Source organism: Sapajus apella, unplaced genomic scaffold (genome assembly GCF_009761245.1).
Source record: "Sapajus apella isolate SASKATOON/1434 unplaced genomic scaffold, GSC_monkey_1.0 scaffold37, whole genome shotgun sequence".
In the NCBI taxonomy this organism is placed as follows: Eukaryota; Metazoa; Chordata; class Mammalia; order Primates; family Cebidae; genus Sapajus; species Sapajus apella.
Window position 1 is genome coordinate 22,438,433 of NW_022436977.1, and position 20,598 is coordinate 22,459,030.

General features: G+C 40.6%; 1 protein-coding gene and 1 non-coding gene across 5 annotated transcripts in view; both read left to right on the plus strand.

Annotated features, from left to right (window-relative positions):
- Window positions 1-20,598, plus strand: part of ZNF106 (zinc finger protein 106) — a 52,552-nt gene that overhangs the window by 13,434 nt on the left and 18,520 nt on the right. For 3 of the 4 annotated variants that reach the window (XM_032297836.1, XM_032297835.1, XM_032297838.1), the window contains 8 exons: window positions 1,083-1,237; window positions 1,816-1,876; window positions 3,565-3,888; window positions 5,553-6,333; window positions 6,693-6,748; window positions 7,655-7,800; window positions 9,187-9,321; window positions 15,723-15,839. In XM_032297836.1, coding sequence (XP_032153727.1) covers window positions 1,083-1,237; window positions 1,816-1,876; window positions 3,565-3,888; window positions 5,553-6,333; window positions 6,693-6,748; window positions 7,655-7,800; window positions 9,187-9,321; window positions 15,723-15,839 — 1,775 coding nt within the window. The remainder of the gene's footprint in view (window positions 1-1,082; window positions 1,238-1,815; window positions 1,877-3,564; window positions 3,889-5,552; window positions 6,334-6,692; window positions 6,749-7,654; window positions 7,801-9,186; window positions 9,322-15,722; window positions 15,840-20,598) is intronic. The other variant, XM_032297837.1, reaches the window with a different exon arrangement.
- On the plus strand, window positions 16,158-16,264 carry LOC116564624. Its single transcript, XR_004275000.1, has one exon. It is a non-coding gene; the product is annotated as a U6 spliceosomal RNA (small nuclear RNA).

Below are 20,598 nucleotides of genomic sequence, written 5' to 3' on the forward strand. Positions count from 1 at the left end.
TTTTTGTATTTTTAGTAGAGACAGGGTTTCACCATGTTGACCAGGATGGTCTCGATCTGTTGACCTCGTGATCCACCCGCCTCGGCCTCCCAAAGTGCTGGGATTACAAGCGTGAGCCACCGTGCCTGGCCTTCTTGGTTGCTTTTCTAAAGTGAATTATAGAAAGAAGTTATTAACATTGCTCCCTCGTTGATATACTTCTGTGACTCTTGTTTTGATTAACTCTAACCCAGTTCTAGTATAAGGGCTAGTCCCAGAAGTGATTAGACGAGGCTTGAGTGAGTAGATGTGATGGATAAGGGAGGAGTCAAGGACAACCCACATTTCTGGTTGGGGCAACCAGATGGTTCCTATGTAGAGCTAGAAAACTCCATGAGGGTAGCAGATTGGGAACAGAGAAAGATGATGAATTTCTTCAGGGATTCTTTGCCTTAAAGGACCTTTGAGATACCTACCTAGAAATATCATAGTCATTAGTTGGATATGTGGGTCTGGAGCTTAAGGGAGAGGTCTTGGCATATTGGATAGGAAAGAGACAAACACAGTGATGATAAATACATACACAGAACATTTTATTTAAAGTAAGTTAAATGTACTATTTCAAAGCTATGTTTTCTTCAGGAAGTCTTCTCTAAGAAAAACCATTTTTAAGTCAACTAACAGACTAAATGTGGATTAGTACGAGAGTGCAAGCAGTCTAGGTCCAGAGTCTAATCTCAGCAAAAGTCCTATGTAAAGACAGTGATAGATAAAGGAAGAATGAGAAATAAGACCTAGAGCAGGTGGTTTGCATGGGACAGAGATTTCACCTGGAAAGGTGACGGTGGAAGGCAGTGATTAGATGAGACAATATGATGTCATGGTACACTAGCACGTACAAGAAACCTTCATCTTAGCAGTTCTCACTTTTGGTTCCTAGCTTTGATATCATTGTGCTTGAGTAAATGTTTTGTGAATTTCCAATGACCTATTGAAGAGAACAGAAAAGCTTATCCTAAATAATGGGTATAGTTCAATAAGGAGCTGTGTGATGAAAGAGAAATCTCTGATATTAACCTGAACCTTATGGTTTCTTTTGGCAGAACGTTCTCAGGTTGACCAGCTGCTGAACATTTCTTTAAGGGAGGAAGAACTTAGTAAGTCATTGCAGTGCATGGATAACAATCTTCTGCAAGCCCGTGCAGCCCTTCAGACAGCTTATGTGGAAGTTCAGAGGCTGCTTATGCTCAAGCAGCAGGTAAGAGTATGTGGAAGATTTAATGAAAATGGATCATCTCTGAAATCGTGTTTCATCCTGCCAAACTCATGGCTGTAGTCACCCCAAAAGCAGTGGCAGGGGAGTTCCCACAAGGGAAGTGCCCCAGACTGTGCCTAATGGGGGACAGTTAGGATTCCAAAGAAAGAAGCATGAAATGCCAGGGTAATGAGACCAAAGCATTTATTAGGAGAGCTTACTCACAGAGTAGGCTGCAGCAGTCCCCACAAGGGACAGCAAGTAAGGGGTGCTCTCCCTCAGTATATCCACAGCCAGGGGGCGGGATGTGGAGTTATATGAGGATTTAAGGAATTTGGCTCAGGACCAGGGCCAATTTCTTTCAGTGTTTTGGGCAACAACCTGGAAACTTTAATTAGTACCTGGGAATCTTCAAGGCCTCAGGTAGAGTTCAAGAGTGCTGGGGAAAACCTGCAGCTGGCTGGGTTACGGAGCAGTCAAGACACTCTGAATTTTGGTCAGGACATAGAAGAAAAGTGGGGAGATCTAGAGGATCCTACAAGTTGGATTTCAAAATGCTTAATAAAATACTTTATTTTTAGATAACTATGGAGATGAGTGCACTGAGGACCCATAGAATACAGATTCTACAGGGATTACAAGGTATTCAGAGGGCATCTGATGGATTGGGCCCTCTATAGATTGTTACTTTTTTGTTCTGTTTTCTTTTTTTTCTGGAGACAGATTCTCACTCTGTCCCCCAGGCTGGAGTGCAGTGGCGCAATATCTGCTCACTACAACCTCTGCCTCCCAGGTTGAAGTGATTCTTGTGTTTCAGCCTTTGAGTAGCTGGAATTACAGGTGCGCACCCCACCCCCAGCTAATTTTTGTATTTTTAGTAGAGACGAGGTTTTGCCATGTTGGCCAGGCAGGTCTCGAACTCCTGACCTTAGTTGATCTTCCTGCCTCAGCCTCCCAAAGTGCTGGGTTTATAGGTGTGAGCCACTGTGCTAGGCCTTTTTGTTCTCTTTCAGGGGAATGAAAAGTATTCATGAAAAGGTCATGTTATTTCTCTCCTGTCTCCTTGATTTCATCCTTTTTTTTTTTTTTTTTTTTGAGACAGTGGTCTTGCTCTGTCACTCAGGCTGGAGTGCAGTGGCATGATCACGACTCACTGCAGCCTCAACCTCCTGGACTCAAGCAATCTTCCCACCTCACTCCCTCCAGTAGCTGGGACTACAGACGTTTGTCACCATGCCTGGTTAATTTAAAAAAAAATTTTATAGAGATAGGATCTCTTGATGTTTCCCAGGGTAGTCTTAAACTCCTGGGCTTGAGCAGTCCTCCTACCTTGACCTTCCACATGGTTGGGATTACAGGCCTGAGCCACCACAACTGGCCAGTTGCATCCTTCTGTAGAAAGGTCTGTAGACTGTGCATCCCAAAAATGTTTAGCAACAGAGACAGTATGTTATGGAAAGAGTTTTGGATTAGGAATCAAAAGGCCTGGGTTCAAATCTTTGCTCTTCATTAGTAACCTATATAACTTTGGATAACTCACTTAAAATCTGAAAAATCGGAAGGTAGTCAGGTGCAGTGGCTCAAGCCTGTAATCCCAGCCCTTTGGAAGGCTGAGGCAGGTGGATTGCTTGAGCTCAGGAGTTTGAGACCAGCCTGAGCAACATGGTGAAACCCTGTTTCTACAAAGAAATACAAAAATTGTTAATAATTATTAACAATGAATGATAATAATGATAATTCCAGCCTGACCAACATGGTGAAACCCCGTCTCTACTAAAAATACAAAAATTAGCCGGGCATGGTGGTGCATGCCTGTAATCCCAGCTACTCAGGAGGCTGAGGCAGGAGAATTGCTTGAACCCAGGAGTCAGAGGTTGCAGTGAGGCGAAATTGCACCACTGCACTCCAGCCTGGGTGACAGAGTGAGACTCTGTCTCAAAAAAAAAAAAAAAAAAAAAAAATCAATAGCTGGGTATGGTGGCATGTGCCTATAATCCCAGCTGCTTGGGAGGCTGAGGCAGGAGGATTGCTTGAGTCTAGGAGGTCAAGGCTGTAGTGAGCAGAGTTTGTACCACTGCACTTCAGCCTGGTGACAAAGCAAGACCCTATCTCAAAAACAAAAAATGGAATGTTGATGCTTATTCTGTCTGTATCCTTGGTGGTTATAGAGATTGTATTCTCCATGTTTCAGAGAATTATGAGGGACTATACTAATACACTTATTAATTTAAAATTCTTTTCTAATGTTTAAAAATACAGATTAGTTCAGAAACAAGTGACTTTTCAGATGACATTTTTGAATTTCTGTGTATGTATGTTTCCCATTCTAGAAACATATGAACCTTCTGAGCACCTAGACCAGGTTCCCTGTAGCCTTACACGAGAACGAAGGAACAGTAGATCTCAAACATCCGTTGATGCTGCACTGCTGCCTACTCCCTTTTTCCCACTTTTTCTGGAGCCTCCATCATCCACCGGAGCCTCTCTTCAAGTAACCACATCTCCTACTTTCCAAGCCCATGGCAGTGTCCCTGCTCCAGACTCATCAGTTCATATTAAACAAGAACCCATGTCTCCTGAACAAGATGATAATGTGAATGCTGTGCCACAAGGCTCTGCCTGCAATGTGTCCAAGGAATTACTGGAAGCTAATAGTATGTAAGCTTTTCTCTGGGTTAAGGACATCCTAGTAGTGGGACTGGGGCATTTTTATGTGAGTGATAGAAAGCCATACTTGCCCATTAAAACTATAGTTATTACAACTAATTGTTCACTGAAATTCTCTTCATATATACAGAAGGATTATTTAAAATATTTTAGAGAATATTATTTAAATATCTGTAATTTCCTTTTATTTCCTCTAATCTAGGGTTACTGAGTTGACTCGCAAAGTTCCATTTATTAGGAAAGGTACAAAATTTGTTTTGTTTGAAATAAACAGGGTTGAAGTTAATTCAGCCAATTTTCTAAATAAGGTATATCCTCTGAATTCCTTTGCACTTATTGTCTACATAATCTCAAATACAAACCAGGATTAATAGAAGCTTGAGAGGCAGGTGGCCATGATGGAAGGTAGAGGGCTTTTGGGGTTTGGAATCATCTAATAGAAACTTGATTTTGAGAAATAGCCAGGGTTTTCACTCTTTTCGAAAAATAGCACTCATCAAATGATAACTCAGCTGGTTATCATTTAAGAATAACTTCTAAGCTATTTTAAATCCTGTTAGAAGTTTGTGTTACACAGTGGTGCTGTATTTGAAAATTAAGTCAAACAAACTGGCATTGTGTGGTTTCTTGAGTGAAGCAAAAAGTCTAAAAAATTACTCTAGATTTTACTACCAATACTGTGTTGCAATGTGATACAGATGTTAATATCAAATGCATAGCTTGCTTATTTATTTATTGAGACACAGGCTCACTCTATCACCCAGGCTGGAGTGCAGTGGCACAATCACAGCCCACAGCAGGCTTGACCTCCTGGGCTTAGGTGATCCTCCCATCTCAACCTCCGGAGTAGCTAGGACTACGAGCGCCTGCCACCATGCCTGGCTAATTTTTGTATTTTTTTTGTAGAGATGGGGATTTGCCATGTTGCTCAGACTGGTCTTGATCTCCTAGGCTCACGTGATTTGCCTGCCTTGGCCTCCCAAAGTGCTTGGATTACAGGTGTGAGCCACTGATCCTGGCCTAGCATTTTTTTTTTTTTTTGAGATGGAGTTTTGCTTCTTGTTGCCCAGGCTGGAGTGCGGTGGCGCAATCTCAGCTCAGTGCAACCTCTGCCTCCCAGGTTCAAGCGATTCTCCTGCCTCAGCCTCCTGAGCAGCTGGGATTACAGGCGCACACCACCATGCTTAGCATGAGCCACTGCACCTTGTCAGAAATTGATGTTTCTAAGTCAACAAATTTTTAACTACTGAAGTGTAGCTAAATTGGATGGGTATGGATAATAAAAACGTCAGAGAAATAAAAGTAGAAGCACTTCACCTAAGTAGATGTTTAAGTGTCTACTAAAATAAAACACAATGTTAAATATGTGGACATTTAAAACAGGAAAAAAGATAGAAACAATCCCTACCCACAAGGAGCTTTTGTAGGGAATAAGACAGACACAGTGTTTGTGAGATTAATGCAAGACAGAGGGTAGTAAGTGCAATAATAGGAGTGTATGTAGGTGATGGGAAACTGAGGGGTGGGATACCAGCTGAAACAGTCATGGTTGTGTGAACATATCATTGAAATATTAGGTAGAGTTTCAATCAGTGATAAATTGCAGCAAACACAAAAAAGGATGCAGTAATTTTTTTTCCTCTCAATTCAGGAGAGATCAGTGACAGTTTTCCAGTTTATCCAGTCATCACTGCCAGATTGTCCTTATCAGAGTCAACAGAAAGTTTCCGTGAGCCTAGCCAAGAACTGAAGTCTTCTGTGGAGCAAAGGCATACCAGAAACAGAGAAAACTCTCCCTCTTCCCAATCAGCTGGTCTTTCTAGCATAAATAAAGAAGGGGAAGAGCCAACCAAAAGCAATAGTGGGTCTGAAGCTTGTACTAGTTCTTTTCTAAGATTGTCTTTTGCTTCAGAAACCCCTTTGGAGAAGGACCCCCACTCTCCAGCTGACCAGCCTGAACAACAGGCAGAATCCACTTTGACATCAGCTGAAACTAGGGGAAGCAAGAAAAAGAAGAAACTTCGGAAGAAAAAAACTCTACGGGCTGCCCATGTTCCTGAGAATAGTGACACTGAACAGGATATTTTGACTGTTAAACCTGTAAGGAAAGTAAAAGGTGGAAAGTTAATTAAAGGGGGGAAAGTAACAACCTCCACTTGGGAAGACAGCAGGACTGGTCAGGAGCAGGAGAGTGTCAGAGATGAGCCAGATAGTGACTCATCTCTGGAAGTCCTAGAAATTCCTAATCCTCAGTTAGAAGTAGTAGCTCTTGATTCTTCAGAATCGGGAGAAGAGAAACCAGACAGCCCATCTAAAAAGGATATTTGGAACTCTACAGAGCAAAACCCGCTAGAAACTTCTCGTTCTGGGTGTGATGAAGTTAGCTCTACTAGTGAAATTGGCACTCGCTATAAAGATGGCATCCCTGTAAGGTAAGAATATTGTATTGGTCCAGTCAGAAAAGCTTTCAGCAACGTTATTTTTTTAAATATAATTTTAAATTATGAATCACAATTTCTTTAAAAATCAAAATTTATGTAAATGCAGTAAGGATTGTGGATATGGAAAAATGAGAGGTTGGCAGTGGAGATTTTCTGCTTTCTCTTTTGACTGTGTTATAAATGCTCACTCTGCTTTTATTTCCCTTCACTTAGAAATTTCAGATGGAAAAACTAATGTCTTATTGCTACTTGCCCATTGTTTTGAAAAATCATTTGAGTCAGGAAATTTTTACTTTTACTACCCCCCCATTCACACAGATGCTGAGAACACTTTTGCTATTATTTTGTAGTGTGGCAGAAACTCAAACTGTGATCTCCTCCATAAAAGGATCAAAGAATTCTTCAGGTATTTGCTGTTCAGTTTTATTTAAATTAACCACAGAATGAAAACACTTGTAAATATTAAAGCCAGGATTTAAACCTACTTAAATATATTTATAGAAAAGGAGAATGGGAGGGGTGTATCACCAAGAGGATTACCTTGATTAACAGTTCTGATGTTCCTAAAACCTCAAATCCTGGTCTTTCAGATTCTGTTCTCATCTGTCTTATTGATTGATTGATTGACTGATTGAGACAGAGTCTTGCTCTGTCATCCAGGCTGGAGTGCAGCATGATCTCAGTTATCCTGCCTCAGCCTCCCAAATAGCTGGGACCACAGGTGTGTGCCATCACACCTGGCAATTTTTTTTTTTTTTTTTTTGTATTTTTAGTAGAGACAGGGGTTTCACGATGTTGTCCAGACAGGTCTCAAACTCCTGACCTCAAATGATCCTCCTGCCTCAGCCTCCCAAAGTGCTCCAATTACAGGTGTGAGCCACCACACCTGGCCCTTCTCATCTGTCTTATCTGGTTCCCTTATGTGCTCAACTAATTAGTATTAATGTTTCATTGGCTCTAAAGATTTTTGCTTTGAGAAGGAACTGCTTAAGGAATACTACCTTACTCAAAGAAACAACTGTTTGGAAGTGTGGGAGAGATTGGGTACCTTCCAAGTATCATTCAAAAGCTCATTATATATTATTATTATCTTTTTCCTGAGTGAGAGTCCTTCCCTTCCTTTGCTTATTATGCCGTCTTCTTAGTGAAGATGTTTAATGAAAATTATGGTAGTCTGATAGGGGAACTAAGCTTTAAGGGGATCTATTTTTGGTTTAATCCAGGGACCACTGTATTGTATAATAGTTCTGATTTTTTAGTATCTTTTTAGACTGTAGCAGACATGTCTCTGAAACCTATTCTTGTTTTCCAGAAATATCTTCAGAGCCAGGAGATGATGATGAACCCACAGAAGGAAACTTTGAGGGGCACCAAGCTGCTGTAAATGCAATTCAGATATTTGGGAACTTACTATATACCTGTTCAGCAGATAAAACTGTCCGGGTTTATAATCTGGTGGTAAGTTGATATAACATGTAGAATGTTTTTGGTTGAAGGTTTTGGAAAATCCAGTTTATACTCTTTTAAACAATAAAGGGAATTTGTTGGCTGTCTGGAGGTAGGGGTAGGCCTTAGATTGACTTTAGATGGCTTTAATCCAGCAGCTCAGCAAGGTCATTGGGGTCTTGATTTCTTTCTGTTTCTCTACTGTACCTTCTCTGGTATCACCTTTTTCTAAAAGCTAGTTCCCCTCCTGCTCACAAGGTAAATGTCAGGAGCCACTGGGGTTTCTTTTCGCTCCCGCCAGTACAAAAGGGTCCTGTGTTTTATTCCCTGAACGATCACCTGTGGTAAAAGGGGTTGGGATTACACCAGTGGTCTTGGACTGTTCAGGTCTCAATCCTGGAGTTGGTAATGAGGTCACTTGCATAGCAGCTATATAATAGAGGAGGGATGAAGTGAATATTGGGAAAGTATTGGAGGAGGTGTTTTCCCTGGCCAGCGATTGATTACAGAATCCAAGTTATTAAGGAGAGCAACACTTTTCCACTACCTCACACTTAGTATTATCTGGTGCTTGTTACTCTCAAAAGAATGAACTTTTGATTTTTTAATTTGAATTTGTTAATAAACTAATTATGTTTATGAACAATGACAGCTAAGAAATTTGAGGACCGTTATGTTATCTGAATGAACACCATGAAAGTATTTAAAATTGCTGGAGTCAGTGAAAATTAAAAAGTTACATGATAGGTCAGGAAAATGTGTTTGCTATAGGTAACAGGTTTTGTAGATTCCTTTAGCTTAATGATATAAGGATTAACACAAATGACTGAAAGAAGGAAGCAATGCTACATCTTGGGGAACAGGATATCAAAACATGTATCTGTATGTATATATGTACATTCTAAATAGATCTCAGTATGTGCACTGAGATAACATTTGGAATGTACCCAAAAGAAGCAACACCACAACCACTAGACCTGTGATAGCACCTGACATGTTTTTGAATACTGTGGTGCATTCTCACAAGCTGCTTATCAAATGCACATCTTTTGTGGGTAATTAGCTACAGTTTGGATTTGTTAGGTCCTTGGTCCATATGTCAGAAAGCTTTGCCCTAAACATTAGTTAAAATTCTGGCTATCTTACAGTGAATTGCCATAAGTATTTTTTGGTATGGCTTAACTAACATATAGTTTCATATACCTGATTGCATGTGACTGTTTGCTGGGCATTTGGTGAACATACATGCAATGAACATCTTTTGTGTACCACGTGCTATTTTAGACACTGAGAATACAGCAGTGAACTAAATGTTTTAGCATCTTTTTGTTGAGAAAATTTATTATCTAATCCTCCTATATCCAATAAGTAATAATCTGGTCTATGCTTAAACTTTAGAGTCGGAAATGTATTGGTGTCTTTGAGGGTCATACCTCCAAAGTTAATTGCCTCCTGGTTACTCAGACCTCTGGGAAGAATGCTGCCCTTTATACTGGGTCCAGTGACCATACCATCCGCTGCTATAATGTTAAGGTAGGTGGGTCCAGAGAAATACAAAGTGGTTCATGTTGAGCCGCCTTTGTATTTACTGTGTGGAGTGGAGATACTGTGGCAGGTGCTTTATTTTACCCACCATCTCCTTTTTGCTTCTGAAGAACGTTTAGCACACTGGTGTCACCTTAGGTAGATACGAGACTTGGACATAAACCATATTATCTGTCTGTCTCCACCAGTACTTTTTCACTTCCTACATTAATAATATACCTTCCTTGGTCTTTGCCACACATGTTATTCATATCATATGTCAAAATTAATCCTAGATAGAATAAAGAGTAAAATGTATAAATTTTTTAAATTTGCAGAATTAGAAATGGACATCTCCTCTGAGAGTTTTTTAAACTTAAATGCACTGAAAGAAATGAGAAAATTACATTTAAAATTATATATGATATGTTCTTAATTTCTTTAAAAGGTGGAGATATGTGAAGCAAAATTTATAACACTGTCATTAAGTTTATAACATGTGGATGGAATATGTGTGATAACAGGAATATAAAGAAGGGGGAGGATATGGAGCTGTGCTAGTACAAGGATCTTACATTTTATTGGAAATAAGTCAGTATTAATTTGAACTAGATTGTTATAATTTAAAAAATGAAATCCCTAGAGCCACTGGCTCACAATGTTAGTGTGTATCACATCGACCTGGACAGCTTGTTAAAGCACATATTACTGGTCTCCACTCCCAGAGGTATTTTTTTGTTTGTTTGTTTTTTAAGAGACAGGGTCTCACCATGTTGTTCAGGCTGGTTTTGAACTGGGCTGAGGTGATTTTCCTACCTCGGCCTCCCAAAATGCTGAAATTATAGGGTTGAGCCACAATACACCACCCTTCTCAGAGTTTCTGATCCAGTAGGCTTGGGATCCAGCTCATGAATTTACATTTCTAGGCCAGGTGCCATGGTTTATGCCTGTAATCCCAGCACTTAGGGAGGCTAGAGCAGGAGGATAGCTTGAGGCTGGGACCTCAAGGCCAACCTGGGCAACATAGCAAGACCCTGTCTCTATGAAAAATAAAAATTAGCTGGGTGTGGTGGTGTATACCTGTAGTCTTAGCTGTTTGGGAGACTGAGGTAGGAGGATCGCTTGAGCCCAGGAGTTCAAGGTGATAGTGAGCTATGATTGTGTCATTTTACTACAGCCTGGGTGAGAGAACCAGACCCTGCCTCAAAAAAGCAAAAAAAAAAAAAAAAAAAAAAATTTACATTTCTAATAAGTTATTATGTGATACTGATGTAGATGGTTTGAAGACCACACTTCGAGAAAATAGTGCACTAGAGTAATTACTGAAAGAACAATGCAAAGAAATTGAGCTTAGAAAGTCAATTGAGGAATTAAAATGACATGCTAAAAATGTACTTTAATACAAGAGAAGGTAGAATGAGAAATAGAGGAATAAAAATTAGACAAATAGAAAGCAAATAGCAAATTGGAGACCTAAACTTAACCATATTTAATAATTATATTAAATGTGAATGAACTGACACTAAAATCAAAATGCAGAAATTGGTTGGATACAGAAATAACATCAAAATCTTTGTTGTCTACAAGAGACATACTTTTATTTTTGAGACATGATCTTGGCCTAACACCCTGGCTAGAGTGTAGTGATTGATCGTAATTCACTGCAGCTTCAAACTCGTGGGCCCAAGTGATCCTTCCGCCTCAGCCTCCTGAACAATTGGGATTACAGGCACATGTCAGTATGCTTTGCTAATTTAAAAAATTGTTTTTTTAGAAACAGGATCTCATTATGTTGCCTAGGCTGGTCTCAAGCTCTTGAACACAAGCAGTCCTTCTGCTTTGGTCTCCCACAGTGCTGGGATTATAGGCATGCACCACATCCCCAGCCAAATCTTACTCTGTTACCCAGGCTGGAGTGCAGTGGCATGATCTTGGCTTATTGCAACCTCTGCCTCCCAGATCCTAGCAATTCTCCTGCCTCAGCCTCCTGAGTAGCTGTGAATACAGGCTCATGCTGCCACACCCGGCTAATTTTTTGTATTTATTTAACAGAGACAAAGGTTTCACTGTGTTGCTCAGGCTGGTCTTGAACTCCTGAGCTCAGGCAGTCTACCCACCTCAACCTCCCAAAGTGCTGGGTTTACAGGCCTGAGCCACTGCGCCCGGCTGAGATACACATTAAATGTGAAGACACAATAGGCTGAAAGTAAAAGAGTAAGAATAGAAGAAGATATACTATGCAACAGCAACAAAGCTGGAGTGGTTATGTTAATATTGGGCAAATAGATTTTAAGACAAGTGACCAGGCACTGTGGCTTATGCCTGTATCCCACTTTGGGAGGCTGAGGTGGGAGGATCGCTTGAGACCAGAAGTTCCAGACCAGCCTGGGTAACATAGTGAGACAGTCTCCACAAAAAATTTAAAAATGAGGCAAGCATGGTGGTGTGTAGCTATAGTCCTAGCTACTTGGGAGGGTGAGGTGGGAGGATCATTTGAGCAGAAGAATTTGAGGTTACAGTGAGCTATGACAATGCCACGGCATTCCAGCGTGGGTGACAGAGTGAGACATTGTCTCTTTAAAAAATGAAAAAAAGACAAGGAATACTACTGGAGAAAGGAGGAAATTTCATAATGATGAAAGAGTCAGTACAGCAGAAAGATACAATTATAAATACAGGTACCTAATAACAGAGCTTTAAAATACATGAAACAAAAACTGATAGAACTGAAAGGAGAAATAGACAAATTCACAATTATAGTCAGGGACATCAACAACCCTCAATAGTTGATAGACTACTAAATAGGAAACCATCAAAGATATACACGAACTGTACAACATCGGCCAAGTGCGGTGGCTCACATCTGTAATCGCAGCGCTTTGGAAGGTTGAGGCAGGTGGATCACTTGAGGTCAGGAGTTTGAGACTAGCGTGGCCAATATGGGGAAAAGCTGTCTATACTAAAAATACAAAAAAAATTAGCCTGGGTGCAGTGGCTTATGTCTGTAATCCCAGCACTTTGAGAGGCCAAGACAGGTGTATCACCTGAGGTCGGGAGCTTGAGACCAGACCAGCCAACATGGTGATACCCTGTCTTTACTAGAAAGACAGAAATTAGCTGGGCATGGTGCATGTGCTTGTAGTCCCAGCAACTTGGGAGGCTGAGGCAGGAGAATTGCTTGAACTCAGGAAGTGGAGGTTGCAGTGAGCTGAGATTGCACCACTGCACTTCAGCCTGGGCAACAAAGCAAAATTCCATCTCAAAAAATAAATAAATACAAAAATAAAAATAAAAATACAAAAAAATTAGCAGGGCCTGGTGGTGTGTGCCTGTAATCCCAAATACTCAGGAAGCTGAGGCAAGAGAATTGCTTGAACCTGGGAGGTGTAGGTCACAGTGAACCGAGGTTGCGCCACTGTACTCCAGCCTGGGCAACAGAAAGACTTCATTTAAAAAAAAAAAAAAAAAAAGGAACTGTACAACACCATTAATGAACAAGATCTAATTAACATTTATGCAACATCCCACTCAAAATGGCAGAATACACAGATTTTTCAAGAATGTGCACATAGAACATTCACCAGGACTACATGCTGGGCTATTAAATGTCTCAATTTAAAATGACCCAAATTATACAGAGTGTGTTCTCTAATCACAATGACATTTATTAGAAAGCAGTAACAGAAATCTAGGAAATCCCCAAATATAGGGAGATGAAATAACATGCTTCTAAATTATTGTGGTTCAAAGAAGGAATCACATGGGAAATTAGAAAATATCTAACTAAATGAAAATGCAGCATATGCCAGGCACGGTGGCTCATGCCTGTAATCCCAGCTGTTTGGGAGGCTGAGGTGGGTGGGTCATGAGGTCAAGAGATTGAGACCATCCTGGCCAACATGGTGAAACCCCTCTACTAAAAATGCAAAAATTAGCTTGGCGTGGTGGCATGTGCCTGTATTCCCAGCTACTTGCGAGGGTGAGGCAGAAGTATTGCTTGAACCCGGAAGGCAGAGGTTGCAGTGAGCAGAAATCATACCACTGCACTTCCAGCTTGGGTGACAGAACAAGACTCTGTCTAAAAAAAAAAAAGAAAAAGAAAATGCATCCTATTATTACTGAAAGGGAAATTTGTAGTTAATGCTTCTGTTAGAAAAGAAGAAAGCTTTAAAATCCAAGAAACTAGAAAAAGAGGCTGGGTACCGTGGCTCATACCTGTAATCCCAGTGCTTTGGGAGGTTGAGGTAGGAGAATCATTTGAGCCCAGGAGTTCAAGACTAACCTGGGTAACTCAAAACCTGTAAAAAAAATTATACAGACTTTTAATAGAAATTGTAAGCATATTTTGATAGAAATAGTCTTATATAAAAACGGGAAAAAGCTGTAACTTAAGATAGGACAAACATAGGTTTGGTATATGTTGTAAGAGGCTTACCCCTTTAAATTCCTATAGCCAGGTGCAATGGTTCATGCCTATAATCCTAACACTTTAGGAGGCTGAAGTGGAACGATTGCTTGAGCCAAGTAGTTTAAGATCAGCTTAGGCAACATGGCGAGATCTCATCTCTCAAAAAAAACCCCAAAAATTAACTAGGCATGCGTGGTGGCCCACACCTGTAGTCCCAGCTACTCGGGAGGCTGAGGTGGGGGGACTCAGTGAACCTCGAAGGTCAAGGCTACAGTGATCAGTAATCATACCACTGCACTCCAGCCAGGAGACAGAGCTAGACCTTGTCTTTCAAAAAACAAACAAATCCCTAAACCTACATTGGCAAAAAACAAACAAGTCTCTTAAAAAGAAGAAATACAAATAACTGAAAATAATACAATCTTGCAAATAAATGCAAATCAAAACCGAAGTACAAGGAATACCATTTTTACTCATGATATTAGCAAAAAAATTTTTGAAAGCCTTTGCAGTATTTAGGGTTCTAACGTGTAGTGTTTGGCATAGCAGGACTGTACACTAGTGAAAAAGATTTTGTAATCATTTTTTGACAATGAGACATAACTTCATACAGTAAAGCACACAGATTTTAAGTATGTAGCTTGATGAATTTTTCTGTAGATAAATTTTTTATAACTACCACCAGGATCAAAAAATAGACCATTTCATACCCCTGAAGCTTCCCTCAAATGCCTCCCTAGGCATACGTTTTTCTAGAGCTAATCCGCATTTTTACTACCCTCATAGGTTACTTTTGTCTGTGCTTGGCTGTCATATCAGTATAACTACACCACATGTATTTTTTCATGTCTAGCCTTAGCTTACCATAATGTTTGAAAACTCATCTGGATTGGTACATGTGCCAGTAGTTTGTTCTTTTTTTTATTACTATGTAATGTTCAATTTCCCCTATAAAGTTACAAAAGAGCTCATGTGGATTAATGAGAAGCAACATGAATCTTAATAGTTAGACATATTTACTGTCTTTTGCTGTATCTTACAATTTTATATATGGCATTTATGTTTGTAATTTTTTGGGGGGAGAAATTGAATAAGTGACTGACTTTTAGGTATGAAAGAAGGTTGGGAGAGGAGATCAAAGGATTTCACAACCTACAGCTTCTCTCATACTTCCCATAGCTTGTCCTATCCTACTTAATTGTAACCATGTTGATTTTAACATCTGCTCTAGCCCACTTAAAAAGCTACACTTGGGTCTTTAGTAGCATTCAACAACACATTTTGAATTTACTATGTCCTGGCCCAATTCTTGGTTCTAGGTAAAGAGATTTATTTGCTAATATAATCTAGTTGGAGGAAATTGGTAGAAATCGTTTCTTGAAGGTCAGATCCAACAGTGGGTATTAAACCTGCAAGTACATCTGAATTACTAGGGAAATTTTTTAAAACACAGATTCTAGAGCCTACTAAATAAGTCTCAGGGATGGGGTTGGAGCTTAGGTTCTATATATTTTAACATCTTCTTGAGTATTTACCCCAGCTAACCAGGCACCAGTTTGAAGGAGGCATTTCGGAGCTATTGAAATATAGAATCAGTTGCAGAAAACCACATATTTGATTAATGCACTTATCAAATATGTGACTGTAATCCTGATTTTCCTTTTTAGATGTCAAAACACAGCTTTGTCCTTTATATTTAGCTTCTTAATTTAAGAGACTAAGACCCAACTATAGTGCCCTTTGAAGAATTTGTATATTCTAAGTTAGAAACTTGGGTAATATTACTAGAATTTGTGTTTATTTTCTTATTACCTACGGCTTGGATGTCTTTGGCGTCATATTTCAAAGGAGAAACAGATCTAAGTTAGTCCCCTGCAAAGTAGAGGATGCCACATTTTCTTCTGTCCAAGAATCATTTTAAAGTCTGCTTTATGGAGGAATTGTTTTTGACATCTCATTGGCCAGTACCCTCTGCTGATTAAATGTTGTGTGCTTTTATCAGAACCGAGAGTGTGCCGAGCAGTTACAGCTGGAAGATCGGGTCCTCTGCCTCCACAGTAGATGGCGAATCCTCTATGCGGGACTGGCAAATGGCACTGTGGTCACCTTCAACATAAAGGTTAGTGGTTGGGGGAGAAAAGGCTTACTTCCCAAGTTACTTGAAAATAGTGTGAGTTTGTGGGAAGAAGTAGTAGGCAGGGATCTTCCTGTTTTCTTCTGTGAGGAAGCAGCAGAATTAACTGCTACTCAAACACAGTTGTCTTCTGATGTAAGTGAAACAAGATCCTCCATTCTCTCTGCTTTGACTCAAATGTGCCAGGACCAAATGTAACTCCACTAAATTAAACCAAGCCTGAAGATTTGGGGCCAAGTAATGAGTCATGGATTAAACTAGTCTGTCTCAATTTAAGAATGACACCATGAAAAATGAACTTAAGTGCTCACTTCAACAGCACATACACTAAAATTGGAATGATACAGAGAAGATTAGCATGGTCCCTGCACAAGGATGACAGACAAATTCATGAAGCATTCTATATTAACAAAAAAAAGAGAGTAAGAAAAATGAACTTAATTCATTTGAGTATGACACTGATGTGGTTTGGAACTGATTTAGGGTTTTGCGAGGGCGGCCCATTCTGTGAGGTGAACTAAGAGGTTTGCTCTAATGTTCTTATGGCTTCATTCTTTCCTAAGCCAGAGATAAATTCATTTGTTGACCTAGCCTTTATGGAGCAATCTGTTACGTGCTAGGCCCCAGGGTAAGATTTAATTTTTGATAGCCCTGTGTGCTTTGCTAAGGTAGTTGGACTTTATCTTATAGGCTTTAAAGTAAGAGAGACATGATCCATAATATTTTAGAAAAAGTCACTGGAGTTGATAAGACTGGGAAATACTGATATTAGCAAAGGCAGGGAGACCATTTAGGAGGCTTTGTAGTGGAAGCTGACATGAAAGGTTAAACAGGATAAAGAGAAGGGAATGGAGGAAAGATATAATCTAAGAGGTAGAATTGATGGGTTTGACTGCTCATTAGTTGTAGCACCATATCCCCTGGTCATCTTTTAACCGTATGTTAGAATGTGTACTACGGCGTCATTCATAGGTTACATGCTAGCTGGAACGAACATAAGGTATGCATTAAAATATGTCATGGTTTCTGCCTACAGGAAACTTAAAAATCAAGTTAGAAGAATCTAGCGTGTGTATAATCAAGTGTCAAGTGATTTGGTCTATTTGATATGATATGTCACAGAAGGGTAATTAGTAAAGATTTTTGCGTTCTAGATGCAGACAGGTTCCAAATCTGATTAAATTGGATTAGGGCAATAGAAATGGAGAGGAAAGTAAATTTAAAATATTTTAAAGGCTAAAACTTGATAATTACCTAATTATCTTCTCTTTTGTGAGATTAATTATCAGAAGTAGACAGAAGTGGCTGGTTATGGTGGCTCATGCATATAATCCCAGCACTTTGGGAGGCTGAAGTAGGAGGATTGCTTGAGCTCAGGAGTTCAAGACCAGCTTGGGAAACAAAGCAAGATTCCTGTTCCTTTAAAAAAAAAAAAAGTTTTTTTAATTAAAAAAAAAAAAAAAAACTTAGCCAAGTGTGGTGGCACATACTTGTAGTTCCAGCTACCCAGGAAGCTGCGGTGGAAGGATTGCTTGGGGCCAGGGCTTCAAGGCTGCAGTGAGCTATAATCACACCACTATACTCAAGCATGAGTGACAGAGTGAGACCCTGTCTCTTGTTTTAATTAAAAACAATAGTAGACAGAAGTAAGGAGCAAGACTCTTGAGGCAAAATGATGAGATGATGGTAAGAAATTCATTGGAAAAGTTCTTTAAATGATTGAAAAGCACTGGAGAAGATGGTCCTACAGACAGACATTTGAGAATCTCTGCATAGATGTGAATTTTGAAGATCAGGGCTGGGCTTTTTCCTAGTTTGCCCATACTCTTAGAATGCAGAGCTTCTGGAGTTGCAACAGAAAGCCAGGACCGTTTACCAAGGCCAGTCCACCTTTGGGTCCTGATCTCCATTCAGTTTGTCTCCCTAGCATTTCAAAATGATTGAAGGCTACCAGTAATGTAGGCTCCCAGCTGTAGCTTTCTGCTTAGTTTCTAGGAACCTTACTCCAGGCATGTATCTAAAGTACCTTTTGTGGAAGTGGGAGGCTTAATTAACAGGGTTGGTTGGGAGATGAAGGAAAGAAGTCTAAAATCTGAGATAAAAGAATATTTTGGGATTCAGGATGTGACCCTGCCACTCTGGTATAATTAGACTTCTATAGTCTGCTAAATGATGTCGTGAGAGATAACAGAACCAAATACCAGAAGAACATCATAATAAGCAGGTGGGAGAAGACTTCTGGTAAAGCAAACTTAAGAAAGCCTATCCAGAGAGAGATCCAAGATGGCCGATTAGGAGCAGCTCAGGATTGCAGCTCCCAGTGAAAACACAGAGGGTGAGTGGATGCCACATTTCCAGACAGATTTTTGTTGCCCATGGACCAGGAGATACCCAGGCAGAGGAGCCCCACGGGTCGCCAGCATGACTCTTTTGGCCGGTGCAGCTGTTTTGCTGGCGCCCCGGTGTGGCGGCTCTCAGCACAAAATACACAGGACTCGGTACCCATTTGGCTGGCAATTGGAGCTCCAGGAAGGCAGAGCCACCCATTCAGCTGATTAAAAAGGGGACTGAAACAGGGAGCCAGACCAGGAGATTCCCAGGCAAAAAAAGCGCCACAAATCTCAACGCCGCTGTTTCAGCCAGTGCAGTGGGTCGCCACACAGGAAATCACACAGATCCTGGCACCTTTTCAACAGGTGATTGGAACAGCTGGGAGAGAGTCGACCATTCAACTAAAAAAAAAAAAAAACGCTCTGAGACAGGCTCGGCTGGTCCCACCCCCACAAAAAAATGGCAGTTGGAAACGCTGTGGGTTGAGAGTTTCACAGCAAGCACCGCTGAACCTGGGAAGGTTCAACTCTATGTGGGAGGGGCATCCGCCATTACCGAGGCACTCCACCACTACAAGGTAGGCTGCCTCCTTGCTGGGCAAGGCAGCCCTGAAAAAAAAAAAGGCAGCAACACAACGGAAACTCATAAATAAAGCCCTAACTCCCTGGGACTGAGCACCTGGGAAAAAAAAAAGGGGGGGAGGTTTATGAGTTTGCAGCAGCAGACTCAAACGTACCTGCCCAGCAGCTCTGAATGAATAACAGAGCTCACAGCTCAGCACTTGAGCACCTATAAAGGACAGACTGTCTCCTCAAGGAGCTCCCTGACCCCTGTATACCCAAAGAATTACCTCATAAAGCAGAGCTCAGACTGACATTTGGCAGGTATCCTTCTGGGACAAAGATAACAGAAGAAGAAACTGGTAGCAACCCTTACAGTTCTGCAGCTGCTGCAGATGATCCCCAGGCAAGCAGGGCCTGGAGTGGACCTCAGCAGTCCTACAGCAGAAGGGCCAGACTGTTAGAAGGAAAACTGAGAAACAGAAATAACTTTATCATCAACAAACCAGACATCCACTCAGAGACCTAATCTGAAAGTCAGCAACTACAAAGACGACAGGTGGATAAATCCACAAAGATGGGAAGCAACCAGCGCAAAAAGGCTGAAAACACCCAAAACCAGAATGCCTCTCCTCCTCCAAGGGATCACAACTCCTCACCAGCAAGGGAACAAGGCCTGATGGAGAATGAGTGTGATGAATTCACAGAATCAGGCTTCAGAAGGTGGATAATAAGAAACTTCTGTAAGCTAAAAGAACATGTTCTAACCCAATGCAAAGAAACCAAGAACCTTGAAAAAACATTTGATGAAATTCTAACGAGAATAGACAATTTAGAGAGGAATATAAGTGAATTGACGGAGCTGAAAAACACAACACGAGAACTTCGCGAAGCATACACAAGTTTCAACAAATTGACCAAGCAGAAGAAAGGATATCAGAGGTTGAAGATCAACTCAATGAAACAAAACAAGAAGGCAAGATTAGAGAAAAAAGAGTAAAAAGGAATGAACAAAGTCTCCAAGAAATATGGGACTGTGTGAAAAGACCTAATCTACGTTTGATAGGTGTACTTGAATGTGACAGAGAGAATGCATACAAGCTGGAAAATACTCTTCAGGATGTTATTCAGGAAAACTTCCCCAACCTAGCAAGGCGGGCCAATATTCAAGTATAGGCAATACAGAGAACACCACAAAGATATTCCTCAAGAAGACCAACCCCAAGGCACGTAACTGTCAGATTCCCCAGGGTTGAAATGAAGGAGAAAATGCTAAGGGCAGCCAGAGAGAAACATTGGGTTACCCACAAAGGGAAGCCCATCAGACTCACAGCAGATCTCTCAGCAGAAACCCTACAAGCCAGAAGAGAGTGGGGGCCAATATTCAACATCCTTAAAGAAAAGAACTTTCAACCCAGAATTTAATATCCAGCCAAACTAAGTTTCATAAGTGAAAGAGAAATGAAATCCTTTGTGAACAAGCAAGTTCTCAGAGATTTCATCACTACCAGGCCTGCTTTACAAGAGCTCCTGAAAGAAACACTACACGTAGAAAGGAACAACCAGTACCAGCCACTCCAAAAACATACCAAAGGGTAAAGAGCATCAACATAATGAAGAATCTGCACCAACTAAAGGGCAAAACAGCCAGCTAGCCTTAAATGGCAGTATCAGATTCACACACATCAATATTAACCCTAAATATAAATGGGCTAAATGCTCCAATCAAAAGACACAGACTGGCAAATTGGATAAAAAGTCAAAACCCATCCATGTGCTGTATCCAGGAAACCCATCTCACATGCAAGGATACACAAAGGCTCAAAATAAAGGGATGGAGGAAGATTTACCAA